This window comes from Pongo pygmaeus, chromosome 1 (assembly GCF_028885625.2).
Source record: "Pongo pygmaeus isolate AG05252 chromosome 1, NHGRI_mPonPyg2-v2.0_pri, whole genome shotgun sequence".
Lineage (NCBI taxonomy): Eukaryota > Metazoa > Chordata > Mammalia > Primates > Hominidae > Pongo > Pongo pygmaeus.
This window is the reverse complement of record NC_072373.2, coordinates 69170813-69194359: the sequence shown is the minus strand read 5'-3', so window position 1 is coordinate 69194359 and position 23547 is coordinate 69170813. Positions and strand designations below refer to the sequence as shown.

At 36.3% G+C, this 23547-nt stretch overlaps 1 protein-coding gene across 2 annotated transcripts in view; it reads left to right on the top strand.

The window, feature by feature from the left end:
• The window catches only part of XPR1 (xenotropic and polytropic retrovirus receptor 1), a 257165-nt gene that overhangs the window by 51993 nt on the left and 181625 nt on the right, over positions 1 to 23547 (top strand). For both annotated transcript variants that reach the window (XR_010123552.1, XM_054456830.2), the window contains exon 2: positions 5330 to 5381. Coding sequence is in view for 1 of the 2 variants with exons in the window: in XM_054456830.2 (XP_054312805.1) it covers positions 5330 to 5381 (52 nt within the window). In the remaining variant the exon portion in view is untranslated. The remainder of the gene's footprint in view (positions 1 to 5329; positions 5382 to 23547) is intronic.

Sequence of the window (23547 nt, the reverse complement as noted above, 5' to 3'; positions counted from 1 at the left end):
GTATGATGTTTGATGACACCACTTCTGGGACCAAATGTGTTATCTTTTTTGTGACACTAGAAACCAAATTTCTAGCATCAGCTGGGTGTCCAACAATTGAGTTCAATTCTGACACTGACTACCTGGAGGTAGTACAGATCCCACAGGTTAAGGGCTCCATTTCATAAGACCGCCCCTGCTTAAGATGCTAGCTGCAAATGGGATGCCCAGGCTACCCACATTTTGTAAATGCCCAACTGGTTCTACTTGCCCACTGCCTAGACAGAGCCGATTTATTAAGACAGGAAAATTGCAATAGCGAAAGAGTTTAATTCACATAGAACCAGCTATACAGGAGACCTGAGTTTTATTATTACTCAAATCAGTCTCCCTGAAAATTCGGGGATTGGAGTTTATAAGGATAATTTGGTGGGTGGTGAGCCAGTGAATCAGGAGTGCTGATTGGTTGGGTTAGAGATAAAATCATAGAAAGTCGAAGCTGTCCTCTTGGCACTGAGTCAGTTCCTGAGTGGGGGCCATAAGACCAGATGAGCCAGTTTATTGATCTGGGTGGTGTCAGCTCAGAGGACAGGGTCTGCAAAGTATCTCAGGCACTGATCTTAGTTTTATAATAGTGATGTTATCCCCAAGAGCAATTTGGGGAGGTTCAGAATCTTGCAGCCTCCAGCTGCATGACTTCTGAACCATAATTTCTAATCTTGTGACTAGTTAGTACTACAAAGACAGTCTAGTCTCCAGGCAAGAAGGTAGTTTGTTTTGGGAAAGGGTTAATATCATCTTTGTTTCAAAGTTGCACTATAAACTACGTTCCTCCCAAAGTTGCACTATAAACTATGTTCCTCCCAAAGTTAGTTTGGCCTATGCCCTGGAACGAACAAGGACAGTTTGGAGGTTAGAAGCAAGGTGGAGTTGGTTAGATCAGATCTCTTGCACTGTAATAATTTTCTCAGTTATAGTTTTTGCAAAGGTGTTTTCAGTTTCTGCCTGGCTGACTGCAGATTTGAGGATTCCCATGATCCCCACCTCCAGGTTTGATAATTTGCTAGAACTACCCATAGTACTTAGGAAAGCACTGTACTTACCATTACAGATTTATTATAAAGGATACAACTTAAAAACAGCCTAATGGAGAGATGCATAGTGCAAGATGTTAGGCTGGAGATGGCACAGAGTCTGCACATTCATGTGTTCACCAACTTGGAAGCTCTCTGAACCTTGATGTTTAAGGGTTTTTATGGTGGTTTCACTACATAGGCACAGTTGATTAAATCCTTTTCTATTAGTGATTGAACTCAATCTTCAATCCTTCTCCCTTCTTCAGAGGTCTGGAGGTGGGGCTGAAAGTTCTAATCCTCTAATCACTTGATTTTTTTTGGTGACCAGCCACCATGAAGCATCTAGGACCCTTTGTCCCACTTCCTCCCATTGAGCTATCTCATTAGTATATAAAAGACAGTACATTCCAAAGGTTTTTGGAGCTCTGTGCCAGGTACTGGACACAAAGACCAAATATTAATTTTTTATTATACCTCAGTTGCATTATTGTATTGCTTCAAATTCTGTATAAGTAGTGAATATTACTGAATGTTTTTGGATTTAAGCATATGTGACATTAAAAATTTTTGTACATCACACATCATTTTCCATTTTTGTACATCCAACATTTTAATAAAACATTGGTTAAAATGAACAAAAATACATCGATTTAAAATTTTTAATTTCTGTTGTTTCATTGGAAATTTTTTAGTGTATATTATTAGGCCTGGTTAGTCGCGGATCTGACAGTTTGGCCACTAATCCAAAGCAAATAGTAAATTCACTTGGGAAGAATATAATTTACTGGACTTGAGTACCTGTATTCTTTTCTTTAAAAGAGTGGGTTACCCTGGAAGTTTACTTCTTCCTTTTTGGTATTTATATGCTTGAATATTTGTGCTGGTTTGGCCGGGCGTGGTGGCTCACGCCTGTAATCCCAGCACTTTAGGAGGCCGAGGCGGGTGGATCACGAGGTCAGGAGATCGAGACCATCCTGGCTAACATGGTGAAACCCCGTCTCTACTAAAAATACAAAAAATTAGCCAGGCATGGTGGTGCACACCTGTAATCCCAGCTACTCGGGAGGCTGAGGCAGGAGAATGGCGTGAACCCAGGAGGCGGAGCTTGCAGTGAGCCAAGATGGCGCCACTGCACTCCAACCTGGGCAACAGAGCGAGACTCCAGCTCAAAAAAAAAAACAGTGGGTTACCCTGGAAGTTTACTTCTTCCTTTTTGGTATTTATGTGCTTGAATATTTGTGCTGGTTCTGGGGAGGGACCTTTTTGCCTTCAAGGGACATTCGACAATGTTTAGTTTTCACAGCCGGAGGGTGAGGATTGATACTGTTATCTAACGGGTCTCTAGATGCCAGGAATGCTACTAAAAATTCTATAATGCACAGAGCAGCCCCCACAACAAAGAATTATCTGGCCCAAAATGCTAATGTTACTGAGTTTGAGGAATCCTGCTGTAGGCCAATATGGGCATCACCAGTGTTTAGATGGTATTTCAAGCTTTGAAGCTATGGATATCGTCATCCACTGAACTGATTTTACCATTTTGATAGATATAGAGAACTATTTCTCATTCCTGTTCCCCAACGACTTATTGAGAGATTACACTGCAGCCATCCAAATTACCTAAATATGGTTGTTAGCTAATCTAGAGTGTGGTTTTGGGGGAAAAAAAAAAAACAAAAACAAACTATAAACCGATACTATCTTTATAGTCCTAAACTCTTAGGGAAGACTTTCCAGATCATCACTGAAAAAGATTTCATGAGTAAGAACTCAAAATCACAGGCAACAAAAGAAAAAATCACGGGCAACAAAAGAAAAAAAATAGGTTTATGTCAAACTACAAAGCTTCTGGACAGCAAAGGAAACAGAGTGAAAAAAGAACCTATAAAATGAGAGAAAATATTCGGACACTACTCACACTACAGGGGATTAATATCTAGAATATACAAGGAACTCAAACATCTTAACAGCAAAAAAAATTGATTTAAAAATGGGCAAGTGATCTGAACAGACATTTCTCAAAAGACGTACAAGTGGCTAACAAATGAAGAAAATGCTTAACATCACTCATCATCAAAGAAATACAAATCAAAACCACAGTGAGGTATCATCTCACCCCAGTTAGGCTGTTATCAAAATGACAAAAAATAAAACAAAAACAATAAAAATGCTAGTAAGGATGCAGAGAAAAAAGAAGTCTTATACTCTGTTGGTGGGAATGTAAACTAGTACAGCTACTATGGAGAACAGTATGGAGATTCCTCAAATAACTACAAATAGAACTTTTTTTTTTTTTTGAGGTGGAGTCTCGCTCTGTTGCCAGGCTGGAATGCAGTGGTGCGATCTTGGGTCATTGCAACCTCTGCCTCCTGGGTTCAAGCAATTCTCCTGCCTCAGCCTCCCGAGTAGCTGGGACTACAGGCACATGCCCCACGCCCAGCTAATTTTTGTATTTTTAGTACAGATGGGGTTTCACCATGTTGGCCAGGATGGTCTCGATCTTTTGACCTCGTGATCCGCCCTCCTCGGCCTCCCGAAATGCTGGGATTGCAGGCATGAGTACTGCGCCCGGCCCAAATAGAACTATTAATACGATATGATTCAGCAATCCCACTACTGGGCATTTATCCAAAGGAAAGAAAGTCAGTAAACCAAAGAGACATCTGTACCCCTATGCTTATTGCAACACTAACCAATAGCCAAGATAGGGAATCAACCTAGGTGTCCAACAACAGATGAATGGCTAAAGAAGATGTGGTGTGTATATACACAAAGGAACATTATTCAGTATAAAAAGAATGAAATTCTATCATTTGTGACAACATGAATGGAACTAGAAGACATTAGGTTAAATGAAATAAGCCAGGAACAGAAAGTTAAACACCACATGTTCTCATATGTGGAACCTAAGAATAGTTGATCTCATAGAAATAAAAAGTAGTGCAGAGAATACTAGAGGCTGGGAAGGGGAGAGAGCAGGGCAGAGGATAGGGAGAGATTTGTTAAAGGATACAGAATTACAGCTAGATAGAAGGAATAAATTCTAGTGGTCTGTACCACTGTGGGCTGACTATAGTTAACAATGGTATATAGTTTCGAATAGCTAGAAGGAGGATATTGAATGTTCTCAACACAAAAAAATTATAGATGTTTTAGATGATGGATATCCTCATTACCCTGATCTGATCACTATAGACCATATGTATTGAAATATCACTGTTTACCCCAGGCATATGTACAGTTATTATTTGTGGATTAAAAATAAAATTTCTGGCCGGGTGCGGTGGCTCACACCTGTAATCCCAGCACTTTGGGAGGCCAAGGCGGGCGGATCATGAGGTCAGGAGATCGAGACCATCCTGGCTAACATGGTGAAACTCCGTCTCTACTAAAAAATACAAAAAATTAGCCGAGCGTGGTGGTGGGCGCCTGTAGTCCCAGCTACTTGGGAGGCTGAGGCAGGAGAATGGCGTAAACCCAGGAGGCGGAGCTTGCAGTGAGCTGAGATCGCGCCACTGCACTCCAGCCTGGGCGACAGAGCAAGACTCTGTCTAAAAATAGATAAATAAATAAAATAAAATTTCTTTTTAAAATTTTTTTATTTATTTTTGAGACAGAGCCTCACTCTCTCTCCCAGGCTGGGGTGTGGTAGCACAGTCTTGGCTGACTGCATCTTCCGCCTCCTGGGTTCAAGCGATCCTCCCACCTCAGCCTCCTGAGTAGCTAGGGCATCACCATGCCCGGCTATAAAAAATAAAATTTCATTAAAAAAAGTATAGAAGATGAAAAGAGTTCTGGAGAATGGTTGCATAACAATGTGAATGTACTTAACACTATTGAACTGTACATTTAAATATAGTTAAGATGGTGAATTTTATGTTACATGTACCTTACTACAATTTTAAAAAGATAGTTCTTGATAGTTTCTTATGCAGTCTACTAGCTTTTTTCTCTAGGACTTTTGTTCTGTTTTCTTCAGTGTTTTTTCTTAGTCAAGAGAGTTTATAATCTCTCAGGTGATTTTTCATCCTTTTCCAGCTGTTCTTTAATTTTAAAGTACACAAGTTAGCCCTCATCTTAAAAATTGGACAATACTGTATTGATGTGAAGGTATAATGTTTGGATTTTAGTTTATAAATGTTAATTGAAGTATTTATCAATTTAGGGAGCTATATGTGGTCATTGAATATTGAAAAAGAACTGTTTAGCTTCAGATACTTTCAGTATAAAGCTTACTCATTATTTCATATATTGTTTTTCTTTCTTTCTAATAGGCTTTCAAGGATATGCTGTATTCAGCTCAGGACCAGGCACCTTCTGTGGAAGGTAAGATGAATTAACCCTTAAGTTTAGTCACAGAAAACCTCTTTTTAAGGAAAGATATTTTGTGCTGCAGAGTATAAAACTAATATGATAACCTGTCCTATTATATAGGTCTTTTTTTTCCCCTTTTAATAATATATATTATGATTATTTTATATTTTATTCTAAATTTTTCTCTTGTCTAGCTCACCTTTACCCTATGACGGATCTTTTACTATGTCTTTGTGTCACCTTAGGACTGTGAATCGTATATATTGGTTTAGTCAGAAGTTTTTCTGTGTAATGCTTCCTTGCCTTCCCTCCCCTCCCCTCCCCTCCTTCCTCTGTCCATAATTTACACAACATAGCTTTTCCTTTCTGTTTATGTCATGCCTTTAGAGTGGGACCAGTAAAACAATGGAGAATGTTTACAACGGATGTGTGTGTGTGTGTGTAAGCATGTTTATGTATACATGTGTACATGTTCTCATGTCAGTAAATAGGAGCTAATTCAACAACTATTCTTGAGGGAGAATGTTCCTTCTGAGGCTGGATATTCTTTTTTATTTTATTTTATTATTATTATACTTTAAGTTCTAGGGTACATGTGCACAACGTGCAGGTATGTTACATATGTATACATGTGCCATGTTGGTGTGCTGCACCCATTAACTTGTCATTTAGCATTAGGTATATCTCCTAATGCTATCCCTCCCCACCGCCCCGACCCCACAACAGTCCCTGGTGTGTGATATTCCCCTTCCTGTGTCCATGTGTTCTCATTGTTCAATTCCCACCTATGAGTGAGAACATGTGGTGTTTGATTTTTTTGTCCTTGTGATAGTTTGCTGAGAATGATGGTTTCCAGTTTCATCCATGTCCCTAAAAAGGACATGAATTCATCATTTTTATGGCTGCATAGTATTCCATGGTGTATATGTGCCACATTTTCTTAATCCAGTCTATCGTTGTTGGACATTTAGGTTGGTTCCAAGTCTTTGATATTGTGAATAGTGCCGCAATAAACATACGTGTGCATGTGTCTTTATAGCAGCATGATTTATAATCCTTTGGGTGTATACCCAGTAATGGGATGGCTGGGTCAAATGGTATTTCTAGTTCTAGATCCCTGAGGAATCACCACACTGTCTTCCACAATGGTTGAACTAGTTTACAGTCCCACCAACAGTGTAAAAGTGTTCCTATTTCTCCACATCCTCTCCGGCACCTGTTGTTTCCTGACTTTTTAATGATCGCCATTCTAACTGGTGTGAGATGGTATCTCATTATGGTTTTGATTTGCATTTCTCTGATGGCCAGTGATGGTGAGCATTTTTTCATGTGTTTTTTGGCTGCATAAATGTCTTCTTTTGAGAAGTGTCTGTTCATATCCTTTGCCCACTTTTTGATGGGGTTGTTTGTTTTTTTCTTGTAAATTTGTTTGAGTTCATTGTAGATTCTGGATATTAGCCGTTTGTCAGATGAGTAGGTTGCAAAAATTTTCTCCCATTCTGTAGGTTGCCTGTTCATTCTGATGGTAGTTTCTTTTGCTGTGCAGAAGCTCTTGAGTTTAATCAGATCCCATTTGTCAATTTTGGCTTTTGTTGCCATTGCTTTTGGTGTTTTAGACATGAAGTCCTTGCCCATGCCTATGTCCTGAATGGTATTACCTAGGTTTTCTTCTAGGGTTTTATGGTTTTAGGTCTAACGTTTAAGTCTTTAATCCATCTTGAATTAATTTTTGTATAAGGTGTCAGGAAGGGATCCAGTTTCAGCTTTCTCAATATGGCTAGCCAGTTTTCCCAGCACCATTTATTAAATAGGGAATCCTTTCCCCATAGCTTGTTTTTCTCAGGTTTGTCAAAGATCAGATGGTTGTAGATATGCGGCATTATTTCTGAGGGCTCTGTTCTGTTCCATTGATCTATATCTCTGTTTTGGTACCAGTACCATGCTGTTTTGGTTACAGTAGCCCTGTAGTATAGTTTGAAGTCAGGGAGCGTGATGCCTCCAGCTTTGTTCTTTTGGCTTAGGATTGACTTGGCGATGCAGGCTCTTTTTTGGTTCCATATGAACTTTAAAGTAGTTTTTTCCAATTCTGTGAAGAAAGTCATTGGTAGCTTGATGGGGATGGCATTGAATCTATAAATTACCTTGGGCAGTATGGCCGTTTTCACAATATTGATTCTTCCTGTCCATGAGCGTGGAATGTTCTTCCATTTGTTTGTATCCTCTTTTATTTCGTTGAGCAGTGGTTTGTAGTTCTCCTTGAAGAGGTCCTTCATGTCCCTTGTAAGTTGGATTCCTAAGTATTTTATTCTCTTTGAAGCAATTGTGAATGGGAGTTCACTCATGATTTGGCTCTCTGTTTGTCTGTTATTGGTGTATAAGAATGCTTGTGATTTTTGTACATTGATTTTGTATCCTGAGACTGCTGAAGCTGCTTATCAGCTTGAGGAGATTTTGGGCTGAGATGATGGGGTTTTTTGATATACAATCATGTCATCTGCAAACAGGGAGAATTTGACTTTCTCTTTGCCTGATTGAATACCCTTTATTTCCTTCTCCTGCCTGATTGCCCTGGCCAGAACTTCCAACACTGTGTTGAATAGGAGTGGTGAGAGAGGGCATCCCCGTCTTGTGCCAGTTTTCAAAGGGAATGCTTCCAGTTTTTGCCCATTCAGTATGATATTGGCTGTGGGTTTGTCATAGATGGCTCTTATTATTTTGAGACACGTCCCATCAATACCTAATTTATTGAGAGTTTTTAGCATGAAGGGTTGTTGAATTTTGTCAAAGGCCTTTTCTGCATCTATTGAGATAATCATGTGGTTTTTGTCTTTGGTTCTGTTTATATGCTGGATTACATTTATTGATTTGCGTATGTTGAACCAGCCTTGCATCCCAGGGATGAAGCCCACTTGATCATGGTGGATAAGCTTTTTGATGTGCTGCTGGATTCGGTTTGCCAGTATTTTATTGAGGATTTTTGCATCGATGTTCATCAAGGATATTGGTCTACATTTGACATTGTAAGTGTCAAGTTTTCAGTGATACAGAACTGTGGAAAATATAAAGTGAAATATCTTTTACCTTTTCTCATGCTCCCCACTCCCAGTTTGCTGTCTCAGTAATTTTATGAAATTAATCTTGGGTAAATGCTCACATCCTTACATCTTTATTTTTTTTAAAACTGCCTGTCTTCCAAATTAGATATATATAAATTATGTGCTGTATTTGATTAATCTATTTTAGTTTTTACTCTGAATTAATTGCAAGGAAAGCTTCAAACTTCATTTTGTCGTATTCTTTTTAAAATGTATTTTTTGTTTAAAAGCATAAATGTTTTCTACTCTTTATTTGTGATGGAAAAATATGAGAATCCAATAGTCAACCTAGGTAACGGAACTAAGAAATTGACATTTCTAATGGAAAGGGACATTAAAAGATCATTTTGCTTAACCTTTGTTTTAGATTTGTGCATTCTGAGACCACTTTAAGGTTGCATGACTCAATAATGACAGTTGGGATTATTTATGCTCTATTTGACAACAAAAGAGAATTCTGGAGATTAATGTAAAAAGCGTTTTTAAAAAATGACTTTGTATTTTTCTCTAAATGGTATATTTGAATATAATTTTAATTGGACATTTTCTTGTGTCTCTATTTTTAAAAGATTTAAGAATTTTTTAAAACATTACTTTGAAAAATACTGGACTATTTAACTTGTTAGAAAAAAGCAAATTGTCTCTTTCAATAAATTTCTCTCCTAATTTTTTTATTACTCCATATAGTTCCCAGAAGTATTGGGGAAGGTTTATAGAATAAGATAGCACATATTAGATAACAATAGATACAGAGCTTATAATAAGGGGAAAATGAAGACAGAATAGTGAGAGTAAAACTAGAGTAAATTTAATACATAGAATAGATACCATGAGGATTCTGGAACAGAAAAAGAACATCAGGCATAAACTAGAGAAATATGGGTAATGTATGGACTTTAGTTAATAATAATGTATCATTATTGATTCATTGATTGCGACAAATGTACCATATTTATGTAAGACGTTAATGATAGGGGCAGCTGGGTTGAGGGAATATTGGAACTCTCTGTACTATCTTTGCATCTTTTCTGTAAATCTAAAACTATTCTAAGGTTAAAAGTTTATTTGCCCAGTTGTGATGGCTGACACCTGTAATCCCAGAACTTTGGGAGACCAAGGCTGGCATATTACTTGAGGTCAGGAGTTCGAGACCAGCCTGAACAACATGGTGAAATCACATCTCTACTAAAAATACAAAAATTAGTTGGGTGTGGTGGCGCATGCCTGTAATCCCAGCTACTCTGGAGGCTAAGCAATGAGAATTGCTTGAACCCGGGAGATGAAGGTTGCAGTGAGCTGAGATTGTGCCACTGCTCTCCAGCCTGGGCGAAAGAGCAAAACTCTGTGTAAAAAAAAAAAAAAGCGCATTTAAATAAAATAGATACCATAAGGTTTTGTACAATTGACAGAATATAAATTCAGCTCTGAATTTTCAGAGGATAGAAGAAGACATTATTTCAAAATTGATATAAGGTGAATTTACACCAGTTCCTCAGAAAAAGCAACTTTTACTGAATATGAAATTTGAGAGGAAATTCTTCCTTGGACTCTCACGGAGAGTCTCTTGTTTGTGTGTTGAATAGTATCTCCAACAACAGTTTTACAAAGAGCATGACTGAGTTTTAAAAGGCTGCTTCTTACAATCCAAGGATGTAATGTAAAAATGTATTACTATGACCTACAATTCCTAAATAATCTGGTCCTAAATCATAAATGTCCATGATCTCACCTTCTACATTTCCCCCATTTTTTCCTAGGCTCCTTTCTTTACCTAAATTAGGCCAAGCTTCCTCTTGCAGTCTAATATAGCCGCTTAGTCACTTTATATTGCTTCACTGTAGTTTATTTCTTTGCATAGCATTTGTTACTTTCTGATATCTTGTTTTAAAAGTTGATTAATTCTCTTTCTGGAATGTAAGTCTCTTGTGACTAGTGATTATGACTTTTTAAAATTTTTATATCTAGTATCTGAAATAGGCACATAGTTTACATATTTACTGGACACATCATTGAGTAGGAATAAAAGTAAATCCTTTTCCTCAATTCCTTGAAGCCAACATACTGTTTATGAAAAAAGGAGTAAATTAAACTAGTTTGCTTCTCTATGTGTGTGTGTGTTTTAAAAATTTTTCAAATTCTCTTGATCTATTATGTTTAGATGCAGAATTTTACCTGCTGGTTAGATGGCCAAACATATTAGTAGTAGTTGTTGTTTTACAGTACTGGCATTTTGATTTCATAAGGTGTAGTCTGAGATGACACATACGGTATTTTTTTAAATTAGTAGAGGAGCAGATGATACAAGATCATAATTTTAAAGGTTTTTTGTTTTTGTGGCATCATGTTTTATTGCTGAGAAACTATATTAAGTATTGAGAGACTATGTATTTTGTCAGAAGACCAATTAAACCGTTTCTTTTTGTGTTTTTATGTTTAGTATGCCTCCTTTCAAAGATACATGAAATTGGCATAGATTTGAAAGACCATATGTGAGTTGTTAGAGGATTTTTTAATATATATCTACTCAGTGGAATGTATTTTTTAGACTATTTAAATTAAAATAGACCTAGTGATTGATAGTTTTCCTTTTATATTTTGCTTATCTTTTTATCTTACAATGCATTCCTTTTGATGGAGAGTGTACATAGCTAATGTTAGCTTAATTCATCTCTGTCTCAGCTTAATACAGCTATCTGACTTTCTGAAATTGGATGAATAAATAGAGATAAGGACATAAGTAACTGGCCACCACACTAGTCTCTGTTTTTCTGCCATTTCTTCTTTAGTCTCCCTGTTCCCTCCCCAGTCTTGTGAACAGGTTTTGGTAGAAATTTTGGCTTAGGTTCTCTCTGCTTATTCTACTTGGTTAGCAGATGTGTTACAGTCTCCCTAAGCTCCCTAGAATTCAGTTCTTAGTGACATTGAAGATGAAAGTGTGCTTGTAAATTATTCATTCTTATTATACGCTTCAATGGACAGAGTCCACTTCAAGCATCTTCTTCCATGTCACCCCGTCCCCAGATCTTTGTTGTTTTAACGGATGTGAGCTTGCTTTTTAATTCTGGAGAATGGAAGACTGAATTGCATTTCTAAAATTCATGAAGTAGTTTTTGCATTTATAGGATTACTGTCAAATATGTGCATTTATATAACATTACTTTTTCGTGTTATTTTAAATCTTGTCCCCTCCCCCCAGTTTCCACTTTGTTATCCTGCATATTTATCTCTAAAAAAATTATTTACATGACTTTTCTGACCTAGCTATAAAACAATTTGATGTTTATAATAGGCAGAGCTATATTTAATTTGCTACATTTTCAGCTGGGCAAAGGCAGGAGAGTAGCTTTTCTAAGTTCCATTTTTCTGTTAGCATTGTTTTGTCAGTAAGGTATCCTAGTCATTTATTGTCTCTGCTTGAAGTGGGATAATGTTGCATGAGAAGACTATACAAGGGACTAATAGTGAGGTTAACCCCAAGAATGAAGTGGTAGATCTATCTGTAGGCAATGAGCCTTGTTGTGAGAGCCATAAAGAAGTACAGATGGCTAAGAGTGGAGATTGAGACAATAGCCAAGCCAACAAAATAGTTGCCATCTCTTTAAGAATAGATACATTTTATTCTTCATTAACTCCCTTTAGAAAGGATGAAATGTTCTGATTGATACTCAAAGTCATGTAATGGAGTTATTTCTGAAGGGTGTGCCTTACTGATTATTTGTTTCATATTTACATTGGAAAGTGATTTGAGTGTTCATTTGTATTATGGAAATGACAACTTGTAGATAACAAGAACTATTAACTTCAAAAATGGACTCGTATATTCTATAAAGATGTCACTAACTTCAGTCTAGTTCGCTAATAGGCAAGGTGTACTTCTGAAGAACAAATAGCATTGCTATTTGATTTGAAGAAATATCTACTTCTTTTTCACAGAAAGAGAATTAGATCTAATTTAATGCTCATTGTTATGACATTAGATAATGATATAAATAGTAAAATTATGTTATGATAACAAATACAATTTTTAGTAGCATACAGGTAGGAAGCTGGAAGCAATGAAGAAATGTTATGAACACGGGTTTATAATCCTTTCTTTGTGACACTGTTTAATGCATCTTTAGTGTTTAAAATATTTCATCACCTGTAAAAGTCACTAATATATGAAGTCACTGTTTTAGTTATCACACAGTGTCATTTCCTTTTTATTGTCAAGTTTGAGAGAAGGTCATGAAATAGGGAAGAGATAATGATAAAACATTAAATCATGGAACAAAAAAGTTCTGGGAATTACAAATGTAGACTCTACGTTGTAGAGGAAAAGATAACAGCAGATGAATCTGATGATTTCAGATAGAATTTCCTGAAGTAGACATTAGAAAGCTGGAGCAATTTTTAAAGTTTAAAGTTGGCAGAGTTCAAAGTAAGGGAAGTTCCTCTTTGAGTTCTTTTCATTTTCTTTAGGCAAGACCACCTAAGGTGTTTAGTAAAAAAACGAGAAAGCTAGAAAGAAGCATATGAAGTTGTGATCAGAGAGTAGTGGTTTTCCAGTATTAGGTATCATTGAATAAAAGAAAAATTCCTGCCATTGAAATGGAAGAGATGCTCTAAAAATCATTTAGAGTAGCATTGACTTCAGTTATCTGAGGCAGTATGAAGAAAAAAAGGTAGTCAATAATTGGAAAAGTAAAAGTATAATAATAATAAAAAAAAAGAAAAGTATAAATTCCATTGGTTGAATATCTAATGTTCACCCAATTTTGCATTCATGAGATTAAACTCTATATGATATGGTGTATTATCATTTTGTATATTGCTAGGTTCAAGTTGCTAATATATTAACAAGATAATATATTCCTGAAAAAAAAATTGGAAAAGTAGATGATCTCTTGTATTAGTTTCCTTCTGTTGCTGTAAAAACCACAGACTTGGTGGCTTAAGACGACAGACATTTATTCTCTCATAGTTTTGGAGGCCAGAAGTCTGAAATCAAGGTGTCTTCAGGGCTACCTTCCTTCTGGAATTCTGCGGGAGTATCTGTTTTTTGCCTCTTACAGCTTCTGGTGGTTGCTGGCTTTCTTGGCTTGTGGCCACTCCAATCCATGCCTCTTTACCTTGTCCTTTGTCCTCTGGGTATCTAAGGACATTTGTCATTGGACTTAAGGTCTGCCTGAACAATCCAGGATGATGTCATCTCAAGATCTATAATTACATTACAAAGACTCTTTTTTCTAAGAAGATCACATTACAGATTCTAGGGATTTGATATAGATATCTTTTTTTGGTGGAGGGGAAGGAACACTTTTGTGCCTACCATATTCTTAAAAACAATTTTTTTGTTGTTGTTGTTTTAGAGACAGGATCTTACTCTGTCATCTAGGCTGCAGTGCAGTGGCAAAATCATAGCCCACTGCAGCCTCAAACTCCTGAGCTAAGGAGACTGTCCCACCTCAGTCTCCCGAGTAGCTAGGACTACAGGCGCATGCCACTGTGCCTGGATAATTAAAGAAATTTTTTTGTAGAGACAGGGTCTTGCTATGTTGCCTAGGCTGATCTTGAACTCCTGGGCTCAAGCGATCCTCTTGCCTGGCCTCCCAAAGTGCTGGGATTATAGGCATGAGCTGCCATTCTCAGCCTACTATATCCATGCATTTATATTTTAAAAATATATTTTAATGTTCTTCAAATTGTGAACTAGAGCTTGAAGTCCAAATGAGGCATTTGCTTCAATTGTTTCTACCTGCTGTATTGTGAAAGGAGCAGTCAAATGGTGTCAAAGAAAAATTCAGGTATGATCCCGGAAAGTGAAAAACTGGCCAATAGATATTAGTCAGACTTGAGTGTATAAAATATAGTAAAGGACCATCTATCTGCTTCTAGTGATAGTTACCTGCAAAATATTCCAAGTTATACCTCAAATTTATTTCCGATATCCTTCCTGGGGGAAACAAGGACCACAAATCTCTTTTTAGTACACTGGATCAATGTATTCCCCTTCCCCAATTTTTTTTTGATTGTGGAACTTTTTAAAGACATACAAAAGTGGTGAGGATGTATAAAGAACCCCATTTTTCAACAATCGAGCTTTAACCATTATCAGTGAAGGGGCTAATCTTGTGTCACCCCCACTCCTGACTGTTGTGTGCACACACACACACACACACACACACCATATTTTCTTTATCCATTCATCTGTTGATTCTATATCTTGGCTATTGTGAATAGTGCTGCAATATGCATGTTGGTGCTGATATCCCTTTGATATACTAATTTTCTTTTCTTTGGATTGGGGGATTAAGTGGTCGTTCTATTTTTAGTTTTTTTTTTTCAGAAACCTCCAATCTGTCGTTCCCAGTGGCTGTAGTAATTTACATTCCCACCAACAGTGAATGAGAGTCTCCTTTTCTCTGCATCTTCAGCAGTATTTGTTATTTTTGTCTTTTTGATAATAGTTATTCTAACTGGGGTAAGTTGATATCTCATTGTGGTTTTGATTTGCATTTCCCTGATGATTAGTGATATTGAGCACTTTTTTCATATACCTGTTGGCCATTTGTATGTCTTCTTTTGAGAAACGTCCATTCAAATCCTTTGCCCACTTTTTAATGGGATTGCTTTTTCATTATTGAGTTGTTTGAGTTCCTTGGGTATTCTGGATACTAGTTGCTTTTCAGATGAATAGTTTGCAGATATTTTCTCCCACTCTGCAGGTGCTCTCTTCACTCTGTTGATTGTTTCCTTTGCTGTGCAGAAGCCTTTTAGTTTAATATGGTCCCATTTGTGTGTGTGTGTGTCTGTGTGTGTGTGCGCGCACTTTTGTTGCCTACGCTTTTGAAGTCTTAGTCATGAAATGTTTTCTCAGACCAATGTTCTGAAGCATATCGCTTTGTTTTCTTCTGGTAGTTTTATAGTTTCAGGTCTTAACATTTAACTCTTCTATCCATTTTGAGTTGATTTTTGTGTGTGGTGAGAGAGGGGGATCTAGTTTCATTCTTCTGCGTATGGATATCCAGTTTTCCCAGCACCATTTTTTGAAGAGGTTGTCCTTTCTCCAGTGTATGTTCTGGAGCCTTTGTTAATAGTTTTCTGTAAATATGTGGGTTTATTTTGGATTCTTTATTCTGTTCCAGTGGCCTGTGTGTATGTGTTTAGTCCAATATCTTGCTATTTTGGTTACTATAGCTTTGTAGTATACTTTGAAGTCAGATAGTGTGATGCCTTCAGCTTTGTTCTTTTTGCTTGGGACTGCTTTGGTTATTCGGAGTCTTTTGTGGTTCCATGCAAATTTTGGGATTTTTTTTTTCTATTTCTGTGAAGAAAATCATTGCATTTTGATAGGGATTGTAATGAATCTGTAGATTGCTTTGGGTAGTATGGTCATTTTAATGCTGTTAATTCTTCTGACCCATGAGCATGGGATATCTTCCTGTTTGTGTTGTCTTCACTTTCTTTCATTGATGTTTTGTAGTTCTCATTGTAGAGGCCTTTTGCCTCCTTGGTTAAATTTATTTCTGGGTGTGTGTATATATATTTTTTTGGTAGCTATTGTAAATGAGGTTGCTTTCTTTTCAGTTCGTTATTGGTGTATAGAAACCCTACTGATTTTTTGTATGCTAATTTTGTATCCTACAACTTTACAGAATTTATCAGTTCTAAGAGATTTTTTTGGTGGAATCTTTAGGTTTTTCTATATCTAAGATCATGTCATCTATAAAGCAGGACAACTTGACTTTCTCATTTCCAATTTGGATTCATTTTTATTTCTTTCTCTTGCCTGATTGCTCTGGCTAGGAATTTCAGTACTATGTTGAATAAGAATGGTGAAAGTGGGCAAGAATGGTGAAAGTGGGCAGTTGTTATAAAGAAGGCTTTCACCTTTCCACCTTCAGTATGATATTAGCTGTGGGTTTGTCATATACGGCCTTTATTATGTTGAAATATGCTCTTTCTATGCCTAGTTTGTTGAGAGTTTTTATCATGAAAGGACATTGAATTTTATCAGATGCTTTTTTGTGTGTGTCTATTGAGATGAGCATACGGTTTTTGTTTTCTGTTGATGTGATATTTCACATTTATTGATTTGTGTATGTTGAGCCATCCTTGCATCCCTGGGATAAATCCCACTTGATCATGGTGTATTATCTTTTTGATGTATTGATGGATTTTGTTTGTTAATATTTTGTTGAGGATTTTTGCTTCTGTGTTTGTCAGAGATATTGGCCTGTAGTTTTTTTTTGTTGTGTCTTTGTCTGATTTTGTTATTGGGGTAATGCTGGCCTTGTAGAATGAGTTAGGAAGAGTTTTCTCCTCTCCAGTTTTTTGGAATAGATTGAGGGGAATTAGTGTTAGTTATTTACAAGTTTGGTAGGATTCAGCAGTAAAGCCATCCAATCCTGGAATTTTCTTGGTTGGGAGACTTTTTATTACTGATTCCGTCTTACTACTTGTTATTGGTCTTTTCAGGTTTTCTGTTTCTTCCTGATTCAATCTTGGTAGGTTTTTCAGGAACTTACACATTTTTCTCAAAGTTTTAAAATTTGTTAGCATTAATTTGTTCATAATAGTGTCTAATAAGTTTGTATTTCTGTGAGATCAGTTGTAATGTCTCCTTTTTTCTTTCCAATTTTATATGGGTCTTCTTTTTTTCTTGGTTAGTCTGACTAGTAGTTTATCCATTTTATTTTTTCAAAAACTTTATTTGCTGATCATTTGTATATTTTTTTTTTAGTCTCTATTTTTGTTTATTTCTGCTCTGATCTTTATTATTGCTTTTCTTCTACTGATTTGGGTTTGGCTTGTTCTTGCTTTTCTAGTTCATTGAGGTGTATCATTAAATAATTTGAAATCCCTCTACTTGTTTGATGTAGGTATTTATTGCTATAAACTTTCCTCAGCACTGTTTTAACAGTGTCCTGTAGGTTTGGGTATGTTGTGGTTCTATTTTCATTTGTTTTAAGACATTTAAAATTTTTCTTTTTAATTTCTGTATTGACCCAGTGGTCATTGAGGAGCATGTTGTTAATTTTCATGTATTTGTATAGATTCCAAAGTTCCTCTTGTTACTGATTTATAGTTTTATTCCATTGTGGTCTGAGAAGTTACTTGACATGATTTTGATTTTTTAAAAATTCTTGAGATTTGTTTTGTGGCCTAACATATGGTCTGTCCTAGAGAATGTTCCATGTGCTGATGAGAAGAATGTTTATTCTGCACCTGTTGGGTGAAATGTTCTGTAAGTGTCTGTTGGGTCCATCTAGTTTAAGTGCAGTTAAGATGTTTATTTGTTTATTTTCTGTCGAGATGATTGGTCCAATGGTGAGAGTAGGGTGTTGAAGTTCCCAACTATTAGTGTATGGGAATCTCTTTCTTTAGATCTAGCATTTGCTTTAAATATCTGGGTGCTCTGGTGTTGGGTACATATATGTTTAGAATTGTTATATCTTCTTACTGAATTGATTTTTTTAAATCATTATTTAATGACCTTCTTTGTCTCATTTTACAGTTTTTGACTTAAAGTTTGTTTTATCTGATATCAGCTCCTGCTCACTTTTGGTTTCCATTTGCACGAGATATCTTTTTCCTTCCCTTTCAGTCTATATGTGTCTTTACAGGTGAAATGGGTTTCTGGTAGGCAGCATATAGGTGGATCATGTTTAAAAAATCCATTCAGTTAGTATATATCTTTTAAGTGGGGAATTTAATCCATTTACACTCAAGGTTATTATTGATAGGTGAGGACTTACTCCTGTAATTTTGTTCATTGTTTTATGTTAATTTTATACACCCTTTGCTTTTTTCTTCTGTTCTTATTCTTTATCATGTGGTTTGGTGGTTTTCTGTAGTGACAACATTTGTCTCCATTTTCTTTCTCATTTTTGGGTACCTGCTGTACCAGTGAATTTTATACTTTAGTGTGTTTTCATGATGGTAGATATTATTCTCTAGCTTTCAGATGTAGAATTCCCTTAAGTATTTTAGGACTGGTTTAGTGGTGATGAATGAATGCCCTCAGTTTTTGCACATTTGGAAAAAAAAATATTTCTCCTTCATTTTTTAGGGATGGCTTTGTTGGGCACAGTATTCTTGGCTGGCGGGTTTTTTTCTTCCAGCACTTTGAATATATCATCTCATTGTCTTCTGACCTGTAAGGTTTGTAGTGAGAAATCTGCTGTTAGTCTGATGGTAATTACTCGATATGTGACTTGACAATTTTCTCTTGATGTTTTCAGAATTCTCTCTTTGTCTTTGACCTTTGATAGTTTGACTATAATATGCTTGGTGGCGGACCTTTGTGGGTTGAATCTGTTTGGGAATTATTGAGCTTCTGGATCTGGATAACCAAATCTCTTGCAAGACTTCGAGAGTTTTCAGTTATTTTGTTAAATAGGCTTTTTATATCTTTACCCATCATTTCACCTTCTGGGATTCCTAGAATTAGAATATTTGTCTGTTTTATAGTGTCCCATATGTCACATAGGCTTTCTTTAGTTTCTTTTATTCTTTCTTTCTTTATTTTTTTTTGTACTGACTGGGTTATTGAAAAAGACTTGTCTTCAAGTTCAGAAATTCTTTCTTCTGCTTGATCTAGTCTATTGTTGAAGCTCTCGATTGTATCTTTTATTTCATTCATTGACTACTTCAGTTCCAGGATTTGTTTGATTTTTAAAAATGGTATCTTTTTGTTGACTTTCTCATTCCGATCATGAATTATTTTCCTGATTTCTTTATATTGTTTATCTGTGTTCTCTTGTGTCTCATTGAGTTTCTTTAATATTATTTTGAATTGTTTTTCAGGCATTTCATAAATTTCTCTTTTTTGGGATTTTGTTTTTCTTTTTACTGGAGAACTTGTGTTTCTTTGGAGATATCATATTTTCTTGCTTTTTCATGTTTCTTGCATCCTTATGCTGATATCTGCACCTCTGATTTAACAGTCACTTCTTCCAATTTTATGGATTGACTTTCTTAGAGAAAGACTTTTTCCTATAGGCATAACTATAGTGTTGATTGGGTAGGTTGCTTTGGTTTTGATTCTGGGTAGGGCAGTAGTGTAGTTTCTGAATTATTTATTTAGCTTTAATTAGTGTCAGTGGTATCTATGAGTTTCTCATTGGCTTAGACTGTGTTTTTTAGTGAAGGCTGTTTTGAGGCTTTGCTAGGGATGAAAACACTAGACCAGCTAGTCCTTGGGCACCAGTGGTGGTGGCCCTGGGCAAGGTGGGCAAGGTGGACATGTCCCCAAGCCACTGGATGGCATGTGTGGATGCCAGCAGTAGTGATCAGAGTGGGTTGATTCCCAGGTCACTAGTTGGCACACTCAGACTCAAGCAGTGGTGGTGATGGGTAGAGTGGGCTTGTCTTCAGTTCCTGGACATCATATGTGTATGTCAGCAGTGGGCAGAGCAGACCTATCTGCAGGCCTCTGGATAACGCATGCGGGTGCCAGCATCAGTTGGGTGGGTATTTCCCAGTTCCTAGGCTCCCAGATGATGTGCGCAGGTGCTGGCCATGGTAAGCAGGGCAGACCTCTTCTCAGGCCCCTGATTATGCACGTAATGCACCAATGGTAGGCAGGGCAGATCAATCCTCAGTTATCCTGATGACAGGTGCAGCTACTGGCAGCAGTGGTGGACAAGGGCAGGACTACCCTCTTGCCCCCAGATTTTTTACATGGCCCCTAATTGTTTTATGTGTATTTTAAGATTTATTAGCTTGAATCAGGACCCAAATAAGATTCATCATACAATATATTGTGATTGATTAGTAGGTGTCTAAATTTTTCATTGGTTTATAATGACACCATTCAGTACAGAAGGCACTAGCCATACGTAGCTATTTACATTGATTAAAACTGAAATGAAATAATCTGGTCCTTAGTTGCCCTACCCATATATCGAGTACTCAGTAGCGATATGAGGTTAGGGGCTACCATACTGGACAGTACAGATTATTTCTCTTATTACAGAAAATACTGTTTGTTAGAACTAATTTATAGGTTTCTGCTCCATCTCTTTTTTTCTTGAATTTTTGGTTTGTCTTTTTACAATTTTATTATTGGTGTTGTTATTTTTTGATGGAAGAAACTGGTTTATTCAGGTTTTTTGTTTTTGTCTCCCAGAGTCTGGATTTTGCTGATTGTACTCCTGTGGTGCATCTTAGCATAGTTTCTGTTCTCTTTATTTACTGTAAATTTGTAGTTAAATCTAGAAGCTTGTTTCCATTCTGACTATATATAATGTATGTATGTATTTTTCTCAAGAACACTATAGGTGCTGGAGTGTATTGCTATCAGGAGGGAGATATATATATATAAACTATCAGATTATCTGTTTTGTTACTACTGGTGATCATTGCCTAACCCTAGATCTTTTAATTCATTAAGGTTTACAAAATGGTGATACCCTAATGCTCCTGTGTTTATTAGCCAGAATTCTTCTATAAAAGGAAACTTCCCTTTGTCAATTATTTGGTTATTCTTACATACAGATTGTGTAGGAAAGATAGCATAAATGCTTAATTATTTCCCTTTGTTTACCTTTTTCAAAATAATGTTGATTCTGTAACATTTTCCAAAGATGACCAGTGAAACGTTTTAAGTGTCTTATTCAATTTGTATATTTCAATATATTTGGTATATTTTGGTACAGTGCAGTTTTATCCCTATTAATGATTAAATTCTCATCTTTGGCCAGTGGGAGCCTATTCAGTTGGTTTTCTCATTCCTTTTGATAGACTCTTAGTATCCTATTATAGCTTCTTTTCTATTTGATATTACAAAAATTTCCATACTTGACATATATTTCCAGCCTGGGACCTCCAGTCAGCCGTTTTTCCAGGGACTGTTGGTTGTTTTTTTTTTTTTTTTTAAAGTAATAATCATGGAATCTTACTTCCTTTTAGACGCCACATACTGGACACTGCTTTGGAAGTATCATTGCTACTGGGTTATTCACTGTTTCAGGCTTTCTGTTTCATGGAACAGAAATGCATGCATATATACACTCTTATAAATATGTATATATTTTAGGATAAAATTCTTTATTCTTTAAAGCTTAAAGTCTTAGTAAGTACACTTTGGATTTGACAAAATGTGTCTACTGTAGCTGAAAAGATAAACTGTGATTTTAAGCATTAAGTAATACTCTTAGGCATGGCAACCACAAGCATAACTTTTTGGGATTAGGGTATCGGGGGTGGGGGATCTACCTGTATTGATTAAAATTTCATTTTCTTATTGAAAGTTGAAAGGTGAAAGATTGTTTGTCACCTTGGAAACAGAGTGCCAATTCGTGTTTCCTGATGAGAAATTGACCAGCTCTGTGTTTACTATAAGAGGTGCAATCAGTGAAATTGGAAAAGGAAATTGAATTTATATTGGTGTATTATCACATGCAGTTAATTTTGCAAATACCCTAATGCACATGAATTTTATTTGAGGTTGAGATGCCTATACATACTCTGAAACAAAGTGTTGGAAATGTAGTGTGATTAAATATATTTCAAATTTTCTCTTGTTCCACAATTGCTGTGCAGTTCCAAAATATGTTCTTACTAGGTTCCTCACAAAGGAATCTTTTGGCCATTACAACAAGAAAATGAGATAGTTAATTTTAAAGGATACATCAAAATAAGATAATTTACATTGTAAGATTTATTATTTTCACATTCCTGCTTTTTCTATATGGGATCCTCTAGCATGTTAGCAAAACAATATGTCATCTTTCTATAAGACTATAATTTCCACTTAAGGAAAAATATGACATGATTCACGCTTGACATGGCAAAAAAAAGTTAGGTTAATAAATTTACAGCAAAGAAGAATTTTTAACAATACAAAAATAACTCAATATATTAGGTAGATATCCTCAGAAGCATTTTATTCACAATGGCCATGAAATAATCTTCCTAAAAGTAGTAGTAAGAGAATGACTAATGGAGAAAAAGGGATTTGAACTGGATCTTGAAGCGTGGTTAACATTTAGATAGCCTTAGGAGACGGCCTTCTAAGCACAGAGAAGCAACAAGACGAAACCAAAAGAATGCACATTTCTAAGACATTCAGGGAAGATTTAGTAGAACACTTAAAATGAAGCATGGAGGGTTATCACTGGAGAATAGTTAGCTGTATGGATAAAGCCAGCTTCCCAAGGAGCTCAAATAATTTAAAAAGTTGGACTTTATTTGGTAGACTAATGTATTCTAACATTTGGAGTTACTAGTTTAATGCAGACTGGATTTAGAGACCTTCGTGGGTTCCTTGTTCTGGTTCAGAAGTATCCATAAAAATATAGGCTTTGTGCTGTCTTGAACTGATTAAGTCTAAGGAATGCAGGCTTCAGGTATGGTACCATTGAGTTTCCAGCTCTGCTTTTTAAAATGATTCTTAGAGCTGTGTCATTATCCATGTTGGAGTTCTCCAGGTACCTGTCAGCAACAATTAGAGCCATATGCTCTCTTCTTCAGGAATACTGGAAAAAAATAGATGCATGATTTTTAATTAGCTATATGACCCAGAATATGCATAGAAATACTATCTTTTTCATGTGAAAATTCACATAACACAAAATTAACCATTTTAATTGCATTTAGTACATTCACTGTTGTACAACATCTACATCTATCAAGACACAGAAGTTTTTTTTTTTTTTTTTCCTGTGGCAGAGTCTCGCACTGTCACCCAGGCTGGAGTGCAGTGGCATGATCTCAGCTCACTGCAACCTCCGCCTTCCGGGTTCAAGCAATTCTCCTGCCTCAGCCTCCCGAGTACCTGGGATTACAGGCGTGAGCCACCATGCCTGGCTATTTGTTTTTATTTTTTATTTTTAGTAGAGACAGGGTTTTACCATGTTGGCCAGGCTGGTCTCAAACTCCTGACCTCGTGATCTGCCTGCCTCGATATCCCAAAGTGTTGGGATTACAGGCGTGAGCCACCATGGCCAGCCCAACAGAAGCATTCTTAGATGGAATTTATTTAAGCTGAAAACAGTATTGCCTATAAAGTAACTTTGGCATATGTTTTTCTAGCTAATTTTTCAGTCAATATCAGTTGTAGAAATATGTATTTTAAAAAAGAAATCCTTATTTGT